This window comes from Antennarius striatus, chromosome 9 (genome assembly GCF_040054535.1).
Source record: "Antennarius striatus isolate MH-2024 chromosome 9, ASM4005453v1, whole genome shotgun sequence".
In the NCBI taxonomy this organism is placed as follows: Eukaryota; Metazoa; Chordata; class Actinopteri; order Lophiiformes; family Antennariidae; genus Antennarius; species Antennarius striatus.
This window is the reverse complement of record NC_090784.1, coordinates 22,221,875-22,236,107: the sequence shown is the minus strand read 5'-3', so window position 1 is coordinate 22,236,107 and position 14,233 is coordinate 22,221,875. Positions and strand designations below refer to the sequence as shown.

Sequence of the window (14,233 nt, the reverse complement as noted above, 5' to 3'; positions counted from 1 at the left end):
GCGGAAAGGGAAGGACTCTGCCTTCAAAATAAAAGTCGTAAAACGAACGCAATCCTGTATACAGTACTGTAAATAATCGTTGCGCTTGTAAATAATTCATTCAAAACACATATTTGCGCAATTAGTGTTTGTACCTTACTGGAGTATTTTAATTTTTGGTTATTTATTCGTGTGCGTCCTAATAATTCAGGAGCAGATTATTATCCCTGTACTCCACGACCTTCACCACATTTTACTGCAACGTGACTTAATCATACAATAACAAACACAAACTCCTCGAATAACAACAAATTCAAAATACGATAAGTTATTTATTGATCCACACAGCATTTCGCAAAAAAATGAAAAGACATAGCACACCCTCGTGCTTTAACGTTCATATATTTGTTATTTGTTAGTTAAATACAGCGTAATACACAGCGTGCAGCTGCATTAGGAGAGGACTTCTGTGACATTTTGCCAGCTTCTAACACGAAGGGACAAATAAAATAAAGGGAAATTCGTTGTCGGCAGGATTCGAACCTGCGCGGGGAGACCCCAATGGATTTCTAGTCCATCGCCTTAACCACTCGGCCACGACAACAGTGCGAATGGTACTGGAAATATTCTGATTTTGTTATATAAACAAGGATGTTTTTTCACTTTTTTTGAGTTTCACTTAACAGATTTAAATTCTTATTCAGATATTTTGAGGTTATGACATTAGTGGTTCTGGGGGTCAGATGATAGTTTGAACCGGTCCTGGACTGTAACACCAGCAGTCATCAGTGACTCTGTGCTCTACACGTCGGTGTTTGTCTATTTGTTCGATGGGTCTTAAACAAGTGTAGAAAACAGAAGCATGTTTTTCATCACAAACACAAAATACAGATATTTACATAATTTACTTTTTCACCGACAGGAACTTTCTCCATTTCACTCATACATGTGAGATACAGATCAATAAGGCTCTTCTTAGTCCCACCCACAATCAAACAACATACCCCGCGCCGCAAAAAAGAATAAGAATGAGTCATCAATGGGTTACTATGGTGACCTGCAGGATGTCCCGCCTCATCCGTAGCACTCTGGGGTCCTCATGGTTCAGTTTGCTCAAGATGAGGTACATCCTTGATGAGACGCCAGCTCAAAGCAGGGCCACACATAGACACATTTTCACGCGTACATTGACATTTAGGGGTTGTTGTTTTTTGCAGGACCCAATTCATGTAGTGTTTGTAGTGTTTTTGGAGGTTGGAGGATGCCAATCCAGACAGAAGCCACAAAGACATGGGGAGAACAAACAAGCACCACACAGGAAGGCTCAACGGGGAATCCAACCGAAGACCTTCTAGCTGCCGTATAGATGGCGTTCCACCGCTGATGTCTTTAAACACAGATGTGCTTCAGTGTGGGTGTTTTACACCATTTGGGACCTAAAGTGTAAATCAGCATCAAGTCCTTTTTTTCCAGTGGTTTCAGCGGTGCGTTCAGTAGCGTCTCTACTATGGGCGTCTTGTTTTTGCTCCTGAGGGTTTTCTTTAAATTGATCTGTGGCGAGGACACGATGGAAAGTTTGAGACAAGGAGAGGAAGACGAATCCCAACTTTATTCTCAAAATTTTTAAAAATTCATTCTCCGTGGGATCCTGGGATGAAACTAAGCTACTCCATGGAAACGGGTTAAAGTGTCAGAGTGTGTTTGAAAGTATTCCGTTACTCACGTAGCTTATTAGGAATATTACAAGCGCCACCATCAGCATCGCTACGGCGCCGATGATGATGTACGTGTCTGGGTCGTCTGCGCAGTCTGAAAAAAAGAAAAGAGAAATGACGACATTCTGCTTCACAAAATCAGCAGGAATCTCCAGGGGTCAAAGGAGCCTCAGAAAGAACCGACCCGGCGGTCTTAAGGCGCCTCTGATGACGCCTTCAGGACCCTCACCTGTCACCGTGAGGCGGATCCGCCCCTCCAGGTTCTGCTCCCCCAGAGGCGCTGCCAGCTGACAGGAGTACAGGCCGCTGTCGCCACACGTCACGTTGGTCAGGAGGAGGTCACGTGACCCGTCCAGCAGCCGCACGTCCCGCTCCACGCCTGCGTACCACCGCGTCGTCCCGTTGTTCAGGTTTCTAGTCAAAAGGCCGCTGAGAAGAGGAGACGGAGTCTCTCCGACCTGCGAGGGAAGACCAAACCGTTCACACCGGCTTATCGGTCGCAGGGCGCAGGGTGGTGGAGGCGCGACGCTGCCCCCTGTTGGGCAGGCAGTGATGCAGATTCCGTCAATAGATGATTAGTACAATCATTCATTCATCCATTCATTCAATCCCAGTCAGCTATGGGCAAGAGGCGGGTTACACCCTAGACGAGTCGCCAGATGATTGATTGATTGATGGCAATTTGGTGTGACCAATCCACGTCATAGCATGTTTCTGCAGGAGACGACGGAGAACCCACACAGACACAGGAGAACATACAAACATACAAAACCCAGAACCTTCTTGCTGTGAGGCGACAGCACCAATGATTTGTATATGTGATCGAACGGATCACAAATAGATCCCGACTTTTTTAACTGATTAATAGCAATTACTGATGACAAGCACATGATTCTGGAGGTGAGTTGGAGCATCGTCAGGATCCAAAATGTTTTTAGAAAAGAGTCTTGATCGCGGGGTAATTTCTAGATTTAATCTAACTTTACAGATAAAGTCCTCAACGACTGGATAATAATGACATTATAGCTGAGGAACATCTAAGGATCAAGTGATGCTGTCGTGAAGAAGAAGAAGAAGTTTCCGGGAAATTATTTGTATCCACGCAGACAGTACAGATACTGCACTGGGAACATTATACTAAGATTATCATTTCACACTGACTGGATTACTTTATGTGACCAAATACTGGATCAATAAACCTACTTTGGTCAAACATTTACAGGAAACGGGAAACTATAACGACACTGAAAAACAGAAATAAAGTCCTTTATAGATCTCACCTTGAACCACCTCACTGCTCGGTATCGGACACCGGGCTTGGATCGGATGTCACACAGCAGAATAGAATCCGAACCCGAAACGGATTTCATCTCTAGAACGTCCCCGATGACAGTCGCGCACACGCCTGGAGAGGCGAGAGGAGGAGACGCGTCTTAACGGACGACACGAAGACAATAAAAGTCAGAATTTAAAAATGTGATGAAACAGGTGAAAAGCCACACTTACACAATGACGTCAGCAGAGCGTGCCGTAACACACCTGCATGCATGATGATGATGATGATGATGATGATGATGATGATGTTGTGCGGCCGTGAGAGGACGGCGGACGACTGTGAGACGGAGGAGTCACAGGTGTTATTTAAAAGACGGAAAGGAAAGAGAAATTGGATGATCACGTGACAGGTCGGACCGGGACATTCCCGGCTCGCGCTAAACGCGCGTGCTTCACGGAGATCAGCAAATACCGATGACGTCAAAAACTTAACCAATGGAGATATTTTACGCCGTAAAACCACCCAAATGGATAAAATCAGTCACTTTGCGTCATGTTTTCTCATCGGACCATAAACCACCGACCCGCTTCCAAATATAGGCGAGTATGCTCGAAATGTACGACTTTGTATATTAAATTAAAAACTGAAATTAATTTTAATATCAGCCGAAGTGAATTCTTGAGCCTCTAGATTGTAGTGTTTTAATAATAATCCTTTTTTTTTTTTACCGCGAAATAAATTAGTAAAATGATAATATACACGAAATTGGTGGATTTTCAAATGCAGTCTGGCGTCACTCCGTCAGAGGAACTGGATTATCGATATCAGTGTAAATAACCGAGTAAATATAAAGTAGTGTTTGTGTAGAAAGAGAAGTTTCATTCATTTATGACGTCCTTTCTTTTTTTTTTTTTGTTTTGTTTTATTGTGTTGTGGATTTTGTTTCAACGTTAAAGTGAAAGTTTGTCACCTTTCCTAGGGAGTTTCCATACAAGGAAGTTTCCAGGAAATTCCTATTCAGATTGTGTTAGAAGAATTTTTTTTTTTTTCCCGTTGGTTATATTTCACAGACGGGCTGGCCTGACCTTAATAGAAGGATTTATGGGTAGAATACCTTTCATGGAGGAAATACTTTAAATGACATGACCGATACGGTGACGTCACCGACATCACTAAAGACAGAATTTGTTGATTTGGCAGGTTTTTTTTATTTCGATTTTTCTTTAGTGAAAACTGCATGTGATTTTAAATTAGTTTATTCACAAATGTTTTGTTTCCGTCAAAGTTCTGTAAGTGTTATTTCTACATCACGTGATGAAGACCTCTGTCTACCCCTTATGATGACATCACATCGCATTTCACATTTTCTGTCAAAAATGAAGAAACAAAACATCTTTGCGGCCTGACAGAGGGTTAGACAAGTTACAATGGGTTTATTTTCTCAAAACAGATTTGATGTTCCAATAATTTATGCGTCTAATAAACCTTAAAGATTTTTACTTGTGCTGACAGAACTCAAAGACCGTCAGCAGTTCACGCAGATCTCCTCTGGAACAGAATCACGAAACATCAGTTTATCGGACATATTTCAGCACATTTCTGTGACTCTTTACAAAATATTTACACAGCATCTTTATTTGAGTAGTTTTAAAGAGAGAAAGCAGAAGGGGGAACCATCAGGACCACTGCTAACACATCAGAATGTAATGACATTTATGAAGAACAACCCTCCATCTGTGCCAGATGGAAAAACCTTTAATCCTATTGATTTCTTACCAACTACTCACCAGCGGCGTACCCCCCAGCACTGCATTCAGCCCACTGACATTTTCAACAGCTAGAACGGTTGGCCTGTTAGAACCCAGTACTGATGTCGTCTTGAATATCAATGACATAAACCTGAAGTTGCCATCAGTGAATCTCACACCTCCTATAATCTCACAGCGATCCTTTGTGTTTGGGGGTCAGATCTTTAAGCTAGAAGGTCTTTTCACCAGACCCTGCTCTTTGCGCATCACTGGTGCATGAATGCTACAGTCCCGTGCCTCGCAAAAACCCGGAACACCTGCAAACCCAACCATGCCTGGTTGACCGACAGCACCGGGGAAGCCCCTGGGCCCTCGGGGACCCTCCATGCCATTCTTGGGTTCTGCTGGGTTCCCTGTCAGACCTGCAAGGAGAACATATAGAATAATAAAAAGGCAAATTTAGGAAATCACAATCTTTCAATTTCACTGTAGCTAACCTTAACATCCCTCATTTCAAGCGAGGCATTGACAGTTTGGTGTTATCATGTCATTGATCTGCTAATGGAATAAATTACTGCAGGAGCTACCTGGACTTTTTCACTCTTTTAGATATATTAGCTTAGCATTATTATTATTGTAAACCACACACTGACTGCATCTGACATTAGCAAGATGCTATATAGAAAAATTTTCAGTCTAAAATCGGAGGACATTTTATTCCATTCAGTAAAGTGACCAGACTGGGGTTAGGGACTGGAGATGAACTGGGTCACACCTCTGAATCCTTGTGGTCCATCAGGTCCCGGCAGACCTCTACCTGGACCACCTGCCAGGCCTTTAGCTCCTTTTTGACCTGTTGAGCAAAACACAAAGAGCTGCAGGGAATAAAAGCTGGAAAACATCATTTGGAGGCACCTAAAGCAGTCGGGAAGATTTTGGTGGTGAAAGTAGAAAAAATGAAGAATAATCCCAAACTAAAGGTTCTTTAAAAAGTAAAGACCTTTATTCAGTCCTTCAACATCTCCAGGACATCGACCAAAACGGTCGCTGATTTCCAGGAAATGACGCACCCTCAGTGTTTACATTCAAATGTGAAATCCGGGTCGTACCTCTGTTTCCCAGCGCTCCTTCCTGCCCCTCCAGTCCTCGGTCCCCTTGAGCGCCCCTGGCTCCTTTGGCCCCAGGTTTACCTGCCTTTCCCTGATAGGTGGAGGCAGATTGTCAAGACCTCTGTGACGTGGAAAGGTTTTCACAACCGTACCTGGCATTCACTAACAACAGAAATTCATCGCTCCTGTTTGTTTGCAGGTTCATCCTGAAACAACTGATCCAGATCCAGTCTCCATAAGTTCTGGTTCCAGGGTTTGATTTTAGACGTGAGGAACGTTAATGGAAGTGAAAACCGTCTCGGGTTGTGATGCAGGAGCGTTTCTTACGGGTTTTCCTGGTGATCCCATCGCTCCTCGTGCTCCAGGCGGCCCGAGGAGCGTCCGGCTGTCGACGGGGCAACCCTGGGAGCACTTAGCCCGGATGGAGGCGGCATGCTGGGAGATGTGGGCCGTGACCACACCTCTGCAGAGCTGCAGGACCTGCTCATCCGTCAGACCCGGACCCTACAGAGCAGACCCACTCGGGTCATCCACAGACTCTCAGAACCAGGTTTGAACAAGTTCACTTGACATTCATTCATTTATTTTCTACCGCTTCGTGGGTCACGGGGGTTGCTGGAGCCCACCCCAGCGGACTTACGGGGGAGATTAACAGGTTGACTTCCTGATGTTACTCACAGAGGGCCCTCGTAACCCTTTGGGTCCTGCTTGGCCTTTAACACCTCTATCTCCGATTGGACCCCGGTCTCCTCTGGTACCTGGGACCCCTGGGGGTCCCACAGGGCCAGTGTTACCACTCTGGCCAACGCTGCCTTTGGGTCCATGCTGGACAGAAGAAAAAATTTAAATCTGATCCTTGTGGAATACATTAAACACTTTTCTGTGTTAGAAAATTAATCCTTGAAACCAACTTCAAATGCATTTTTTAAGGCTCCAAACTTTGATTCACACTTTAAGTCAGAATTGTTTCTTTTTCCTGTTTCCTCTTTCTTTTCCTGAATCATCTCTCCCCTCAAACAGATTCTGATTTGAAGATTCACCAGATGTTTTGTGTGGTGCTTCCATCCAGTGAAACACGTCCTACCTGTCCTTTGTCTCCACGGTCGCCCCCGCTTCCCTGAAAGAAAAGGAGGAGGAAGAGGGAGAGAAAGGTGAGTAAATCCCATTAGATGTGGAAAGAGGAAGTGAAACATTTCAACATTTCATCATCAGACGGGGAAACTACCTTCTGCCCTCTGTTGCCTTTAACGCCTCTCTTCCCCTCTGCACCCTGCAGAAGCCCCAAAAACATGTGAACACCAACAAACAGGAAGTTGTAATTGTAATAGAAGGAGTAGAAGAAGAAGTCAACAGCTGGAGGGAAACTCCATTGGAACCTGCAGGCTTTTATGAGTTGATTTAATTTCGGGTTCCTGAACCAATCAGACAGGTTTGTCGACTTCTCCTTTTCTCCTCCACGATGGAGACGCAGCGCCAGGAGACTCACCTTCTCGCCGTCCGACCCCGTCTCCCCTTTGGACCCCTGGAAGAAATCGTCCGTCACTCAGACAGGTTTAAACGCTGCCGCCAGATTCGTCTGTTTTATTCTGTTCTCTGACGTCTGATTCAAGCGACGCCTGGTGGAGGCTGAACGGATCTGAACTCACAGTCGGGCCCTGCAGGCCCTTGGGTCCTGGTTTCCCGTGTACTCCAGCATCCCCTCGCTCTCCTTCAGCCCCCTGTCAGACGAACAGACAGAAAAATAATCAATGTGATTGATCCAAGACGATAAAATGACTCTGGTTGATGACTCACCACAGCGCCTGGTCGGCCCCGTGGGCCCCTCACGCCACGATCCCCCTTACTGCCCTGCAGAACCACAGACATGACAGCGGTCATTTGATAGGATAATGCATAACATTAGCTTAGCAACACATGCTAATGCTAAAGGAAGTCTGAAAATGCCTCCTCCGTCTACATCTACACCCGCCTCCATTTTTGTTACCTTAGGGCCAAAGAGACCGGGCTCTCCCATGGTCCCCGGGACTCCCACTGGCCCCTGTGGAGACAAACAGCAGGTGTGAACAGGTGGGGGTGAACACACTTTATAGACAGACTCTACATGACCTCAGCTCACATCTTCTCCCGGGTCGCCGTCACTGCCTGGTAGGCCGTCTGCACCAGGACCCCCCTGGGGGAGGAAGAGGAAGCAAAGAGTCAGCTGGTCAGCGCCACGTCTGTGATGTCATCAGAACCTTCGCTTCAGGTAAAGAACCTCCAAAGGGACGCAAACACGATGGATGTTTGGGAAAGGATCAGTGATGCTTTGATGCTCCAGCGGTGGAAGGCGTGTTCGTCAGACCCCCGGGGGTCCGGTGTGTTCAATTGCAGCACGAAATCCGTCCCACTTTTACCGCTGTGGACCAGTTAAGCGGGACACTGGGACTTGGAACCTGACACACTTCCTCATCGTCTCTGTTTACGTTTGTTCGTTAACCGCTGGTCACGACGTGAACCGTGTGACCCCCGCATTCACGTGTTTGTTGTGTTCCCTGGTTTCTGACCTGTGACTGTGTTGTTGTGTTGTTGTGTTGTTGTGTTGCTGGAACAGCAGCTGCCTGATGAAATGTGAAAACTTGTTTGTCTTAATTCCAAAACCAAAAGGAAAACTGCGTTTCAGTAAATAATTTTCATTAACCATAGTAACCATAGCAACAGCTTTGGCCTCTACTCGCCTCTGGTTTCATCTATACTCTGATGATGCCACCAGACCATCAACAACAAGCATGAAACTCAGTCAGCAGTGTCAAGGTTTTACTTTCTTACAGGGGAAGTTCACAACAATGTCTCAAAAATCATTTCAAATATTTGCTTCACAAAGAAAGAAAAGTTCAGTTCCTCTTTTTGGGAAAATTTGCCGTCAGGTTTCAACTCCTGCCAAAGAGAACCAAAACTACAAACTTCCTTACAGCTCGTTCCATTACGAGTCGCCACGTTGTGTCATCCTTTTTCCATTTTAGGTGAACTTTCATATTTATTATGTATATATATATGTATATATATATATATGTATACAGTATTTTTCTTTCTATACTACTCTTAATATGCTCAGCTAGGCTAAACAAAACAACTCCTTCTCTGAACACACACACACAAAGACACACACGTTACACACACATATATAGATTGATATCAGACAGTAAGATAAAGGAAACGATAGAGAAAGTAAAACATCATCATGAAACTTATAAAGGGTCCTTGTCTCTCTCTCACATCACACCCACACACACACGCACACACACACACACACACACACACACACACACACCCACACACACACAGTCAGTCATATCTATTGATAAACTGGTGTAATAAAACGTGTTTGTACCTTCGGGCCGTTGGCGCCGATAATTCCCGGCTGCCCAGGGTAACCCTGAAGAGGAAGAGGAGGAAATATTACCACAAACACGCCTGTAAATATGAGCAGATGACAAAAGGTTCCAAAGATACAACAATTCAATCTGACATAATTAATTAATCGCTTTCAAAATTCTCCTGATCATTAATGGAAAGTCTATTTACAATAAATTAACAACAGGTAATATATTTATAATTGATAAGTGTGTGCTGAAGATTTTTTTAAAAACCACAGCGAAACAATTTCTCTTCAAATAATTAACACATAATAGAAACATTTGAATTGAGCAAACAAAATTTATAAGGATGAACAAACTGGATGGTGATCGACTGGATGATTAATCGATGATTAATCGATCGATCGAGGGTCATGTCTTACGGTGTATCCTCCCTCACCGACGTCACCTGGAAACCCTGGAGCTCCGGTCCGACCCTGCGGGACGATGAACGAGAAATAAGGTGAACGGTCGCCCTCTGCTGGCGAGCAGCAGGAAGTACAAAACCAAAACCAAACGTGATGACGTTATAATCATCACCTAACGTCATCACCTGTATTGGATGCATATTTCTGTGGCTCCTGCAAATCGTTTGTGAATATTTTAAGTTGTTTTTTTGTTTTTTGTTTTTTTGTGGGAAATCGAATTTTCCATGTTTTTTTTTCGGTTCCCATACCTTCTGTCCATCTGGTCCCTGGGGGCCCTGCTTCCCCTCAGCACCAGAAGACCCCTGAACAGGAAACAGAAGAGATAAGATATGACAAGATAGTTTTACATTTGCATGATAAACAATATACACATTTAGGATCTTTACCTTGATGGCTTTGCCTCCCTTTAGTCCCGGGGGCCCCTGATCACCAGAAGGGCCCTGGATGGAACAAATAAAAAATAATAAAAAATAAAACATGCTTCTGTATGAGGCTTACTGTATCTAAAGGAACAACATTTAATCTGGCAGAGGTCACATCATCAGGAGGAAGGAATCAGATTAAACTCGGGTTTCCTTACAGTCTCACCGGGGGGTCCAACTCTTCCGCGGGGCCCCTCCATACCGGCGTCACCCTGGCAACAAGGATGGAGGATGGAGGTAAAAGTCATATTTTAACATCGCAGCAAAGTTTATTCCCAACCTGCCAACAACTAATTCCTCATTTTATCAAACGACGTTATAAAACCCTATAAAATATAAATATGAACATTTATAAACATCAAGAGGAAAGTGACAGATTTAATGACATGAACACAAATTCATCGACAGACCACGTTACTTGAAATTAAATGACGGGTGCACCAGTGAAACCAGTTAAAAAAGGCTGTCCTCACCAGCGGAGACGTGTTAATGTGAGTTTACCTTCAGACCCGCCTCTCCAAGCTCACCAGGGTCTCCAGGAAGTCCAGGTTCTCCCTGTTTGTCAACAAAAGATTCAATCAATAAACAACTTTAAAATGTTTGACAACAACTCAAGAAGAATATTTTGTTGTTTAAGAAGTTCTTTGAGGTTCCTTTAGCCTGACGCTTATTATGATAACATTCTATTTTATGAATCATTGGAGGTGGAAGTCTGCATCTTCTTGTTTCTTTGTTTATTTCCTTGTTTGTTTGTGGGACTACATGAAACATGGGTCAGGATGAGGCCTGATTGGATGAAAGCTTTCTAGTATTAAAATGCAGTTTATTGAGGTACAAACAGTTAAATCTGTTTTTCTGTGACTTTCAGGTGTTTTTTAATTAAAGGTTCTGAACAGATCTGCGTTTTCGGTCGGTCAGTGAACTCACCATGGCTCCAGAGAAACCAGAAGCTCCATCGTCTCCTTCGGGTCCGGGGTCGCCCTGCAAAAACAAAAGGTCAAAAACACATACTAGCAAACAGGAACCAGAATATGGAGATAATATTAGTGTGAATGACGATGCAACTCATCAAATTTAATTAATTAATTAATCTATTTATTTTTGACATAACTTAAATAGAATGAATATTTCAGTCAGGAAGAATAAAAAACTAAAAAGCTTCACTTGAGCTCCTCTTCAAATGATTTGCACCATAGATTTTTTTTTAACCAATTAGAATAGTCATAGCAGAAAAACTTTCTTTCCTTTTGCGTCCTTCTTCATCCCACCGTGGAAGGACTGACTCACCACTGGTCCAGGGTCTCCTCCTCTTCCTCGAACCCCTTTGGTTCCTTTATAGCCCTGAAAACATTGAGCTTCCATGAGATCAGCTGATCTGAATCTTCATTCTGTGACGTTTTGTCATCATCGCTAAAGTTCCTGATATATTTACTCCCTCACCTCTCGACCTTGACCTCCCGGTGTGCCAGTTTTACCCTGCAGACCTCTGGACCCCTAACAGGAAGTGGAAAAAGAAACCAAGAATTTTTACTGCACTTTCTAGTCGACAATCAGCTGATCCTGTGTGTTGATTAGAAAACATAACTAAAGTACAGTACACATTACGTAGAAACAGGGGTGATGAAGGAGGAGCCTGAGGAGAAGGAGAGAATGATGATTCCGTACCTTTGGTCCAGCGAAGCCAGCGAATCCGGGTTCTCCGGGTTCACAGTCGCATTCCGTTGGCCGCTCCTGCCCGAGTTCTGCGTCGCCTCCGGACTCCTCTGAGGAGTCCGGTCCTGTGGGCGGGTACTCATACGGGACCTGTGATGACATCACACGACAGAGGTGAACACACACCTGAGGAGCAACAAAACGCAGGCGAAACAGGAAGTCCTGCCGTACCTGCATCATCTCCGTGTCCTCCTTAGCGTAGTGGGACTCAGCGGGGGTGACGAAGGGGAGGGCGTCCTCCGTGATCATGGTGACCTGGGTGGGGGCTGAGTCATAGGGGTCGTAGTCCTCCTCGTAGTTGTGGGTGGGCTCAGGTGGGTAATCTGGTGAGATGATGGGACAAGTGCAAGATTGAGATTTAATCCCTGATGTTATTGGTTTATTCCAGGTTCCCCAGTAAAAAATTACCCACAGTTTGCCTAAATGCCTACAAGAAGGGGCGGTACTGTGCTCACCTGGGTGAGGCGGGGCTAAACTGCCATAGAGGTCGACCACGGAGCCTTCATCGGTGTGTTCCTCACCTGTTCGAACACACACCCGACCGTTAGATCCCAGTCTGCAGCGGCTCGTTGGTCTAGGGGTATGATTCTCGCTTCGGGTGCGAGAGGTCCCGGGTTCAAATCCCGGACGAGCCCTGACCTGTTCCTTAAAGTGTTATGATGACCTAAATTTATTCTGAACAATAACTGGAAGTGTTTGAAGGGAATCAGTGTTCAGAAATCAGCTTTGATCAAAGATTCCTGATGATCAAAACATCATCAAATGAAGAAAGGAACAGTTTTGCAGCGATTAAGTTAAAATCAAACACTTTTATCTATTATTTGATTGTCTATTTGTGAATTGTTACACATTTTATACTGAACTGATTTTCACAATCTGCCCAGGTGCTAGTTGGAGTTAGCTCAGCGGCTAATATAGCAGATACAGTTTCTATCGGTGTAGAGCCTGGTGGTGAATTTTCATTGTTATTATTAAATAGAGTTGACATTTGTGTTGTGCTGGCAGCTCTCACCTGACTGGTATCCAGAGTACTCCTCCTGGCAGAGGGAGGAGGCCACACAGAACAGGAGCAGGAGGAGAAGCTTCTGCAGAGGAAGAGAAGTCACAGCTCAGACAACAGGCTGATGAAGAACAGCACAAACATCCTCCATTCAGAGGCCTGTCGGATCAATAAATCACCTCCAGAACCAGCGGATCAAAGACGAGGCTGTCCAGACCCAGTGATCACGTGATCAAATGCAAGGAATGAGAAAATAAAGACAAGTCTTCTCGAAAAACTGACTTAAAATATCAAGAATCAGGACAAAGATTGTCAAAATAACAAAGTGTCAGAATAAAAATAAAGTTTTCATTAGTTATATTTTTGGCCTTCAAATTAATTTTATTCATTTTAATATATCAGGGTTAATTTTTGCAGATTTTACTCCCACATAATTTCGTTTTTGTTCCATATGAATCTCATGTCATCACGTTTGCATGGAAGCTGGAGACAAAATACAGGCCTCCCGATTGGTGGAGGAGATGCTCCGCCTCCTGAGCCAGGCCCACTGTAGCCTTGTTCCTCTGTGGTAAAATTACAACAGTAAAAAAGACAGTGTAAAAGGTAAAAAATCATTGAACCTCCTTAGAAAAGCTCCAACACATCCCAGCCTTCTTCCTGAGAATCCTAAAACCCGGATCGTTCATTTCAAACATCCACAAAACTCCTGAACCATCAAACTGACTGACAGGACAACCACAGAGAGGAGGAGGCTGCAGGACCTCTGGGTCAGGGAGGAGATTCAGACATCTACTCTGGTGAAGGTTCTCTAAATTCAGACAAAAAAACAACAACTACTCCTTCTGAGAATAAAAAAAAACTTTTGGTTCAGCTGCTAATTCCACAAATCTGAACCTCGTTGTCCAAGAAGAAGGTGAAAAACTCATCTGTCACAGTGTGACGGATGAAAGAGTTGCTCTGTTTTGACAACAGAAGTATTCCATTGTGTATTCAGCAGTTGAGCTAATAATTACAACAACATAATAATAGTAATAAAAGTAATAACAGGATGCTGAGGTGGGATAAAAGGCTGTTTTTTGTCCTTTTGTTTTTTGTAGCTCCTGAAACAAGCAGGACTGATATGTGTCAGGAAGGACTTGATAAATAAAGCTGTCTGTCTGAGAAAGAAACATCATCCAGGGTCTTTTATGAGGAATCGAGGTTTCAGTAAAGATCTGGTAAAAACTTCCAAACAGACCAGAGAAAAACCTTCAATCAATCAAGATTAAAACTGAAGCTCAATCACCAGTAAGAAAGAAGGTATCAGTAAAACCCTAATCCAGATTTTCATCCAGTTCCATTCAGAATCTGGGCCCCCCCCCACCCACAGTGAGACCCTGGCCTCATACCTTGTCGCTGGAGGCTCCCATGGTGCAGCAGAGTCTCCTCAGACCAGATCAGGTCCTCCAGCG

The 14,233-nt window shown here is 44.1% G+C and overlaps 2 protein-coding genes and 2 non-coding genes across 4 annotated transcripts; 1 reads left to right on the top strand and 3 right to left on the bottom strand.

Moving 5' to 3' along the window:
• Positions 1–322: 322 nt before the first annotated feature.
• On the bottom strand, positions 323–3,359 carry cd83 (CD83 molecule). Its single transcript, XM_068323071.1, has 5 exons — positions 3,201–3,359; positions 2,975–3,099; positions 1,924–2,152; positions 1,703–1,788; positions 323–1,530 (listed from the first exon to the last, which is right to left on the bottom strand). Exons 1-5 carry the CDS (start codon positions 3,241–3,243, stop codon positions 1,369–1,371), a joined length of 645 nt encoding a protein of 214 aa, XP_068179172.1. The 5' UTR covers positions 3,244–3,359; the 3' UTR covers positions 323–1,368.
• Positions 502–583, bottom strand: trnas-aga (transfer RNA serine (anticodon AGA)). Its single transcript has one exon. It is a non-coding gene; the product is annotated as a tRNA-Ser (tRNA).
• A 344-nt stretch (positions 3,360–3,703) lies between the features above and the next one.
• Positions 3,704–14,191, bottom strand: zgc:113232 (uncharacterized protein LOC541546 homolog). Its single transcript, XM_068323702.1, has 25 exons — positions 14,171–14,191; positions 12,800–12,867; positions 12,238–12,374; positions 11,735–12,105; positions 11,510–11,563; positions 11,357–11,410; positions 10,997–11,050; positions 10,571–10,624; positions 10,228–10,281; positions 10,034–10,087; positions 9,896–9,949; positions 9,603–9,656; positions 9,195–9,239; positions 7,944–7,997; positions 7,812–7,865; positions 7,622–7,675; positions 7,474–7,545; positions 7,314–7,349; positions 7,053–7,097; positions 6,912–6,944; positions 6,506–6,652; positions 6,155–6,331; positions 5,828–5,918; positions 5,494–5,571; positions 3,704–5,140 (listed from the first exon to the last, which is right to left on the bottom strand). Exons 1-25 carry the CDS (start codon positions 14,189–14,191, stop codon positions 4,935–4,937), a joined length of 2,121 nt encoding a protein of 706 aa, XP_068179803.1. The 3' UTR covers positions 3,704–4,934.
• On the top strand, positions 12,346–12,417 carry trnap-cgg (transfer RNA proline (anticodon CGG)). Its single transcript has one exon. It is a non-coding gene; the product is annotated as a tRNA-Pro (tRNA).
• Positions 14,192–14,233: the final 42 nt, after the last annotated feature.

Bases quoted from the DNA above. Each gene is read 5' to 3' on its own strand.
- zgc:113232 (XM_068323702.1), bottom strand. From the start codon at position 14,191: ATGGGAGCCTCCAGCGACAAG. The intron at 10,625-10,996 runs GTGAGTTCACTG...GTTGACAAACAG, and splicing joins CTGGTTTCTCTGGAGCCATG to GGAGAACCTGGACTTCCTGG. The intron at 5,141-5,493 runs GTGTGACCCAGT...TTCTCCTTGCAG, and splicing joins TGGACCACAAGGATTCAGAG to GTCTGACAGGGAACCCAGCA.
- cd83 (XM_068323071.1), bottom strand. From the start codon at position 3,243: ATGCATGCAGGTGTGTTACGGCACGCTCTGCTGACGTCATTGT. The intron at 3,100-3,200 runs GTAAGTGTGGCT...TCGCCTCTCCAG, and splicing joins CGCTCTGCTGACGTCATTGT to GCGTGTGCGCGACTGTCATC. The intron at 2,153-2,974 runs GTGAGATCTATA...CTTCCCTCGCAG, and splicing joins GAGCAGTGAGGTGGTTCAAG to GTCGGAGAGACTCCGTCTCC.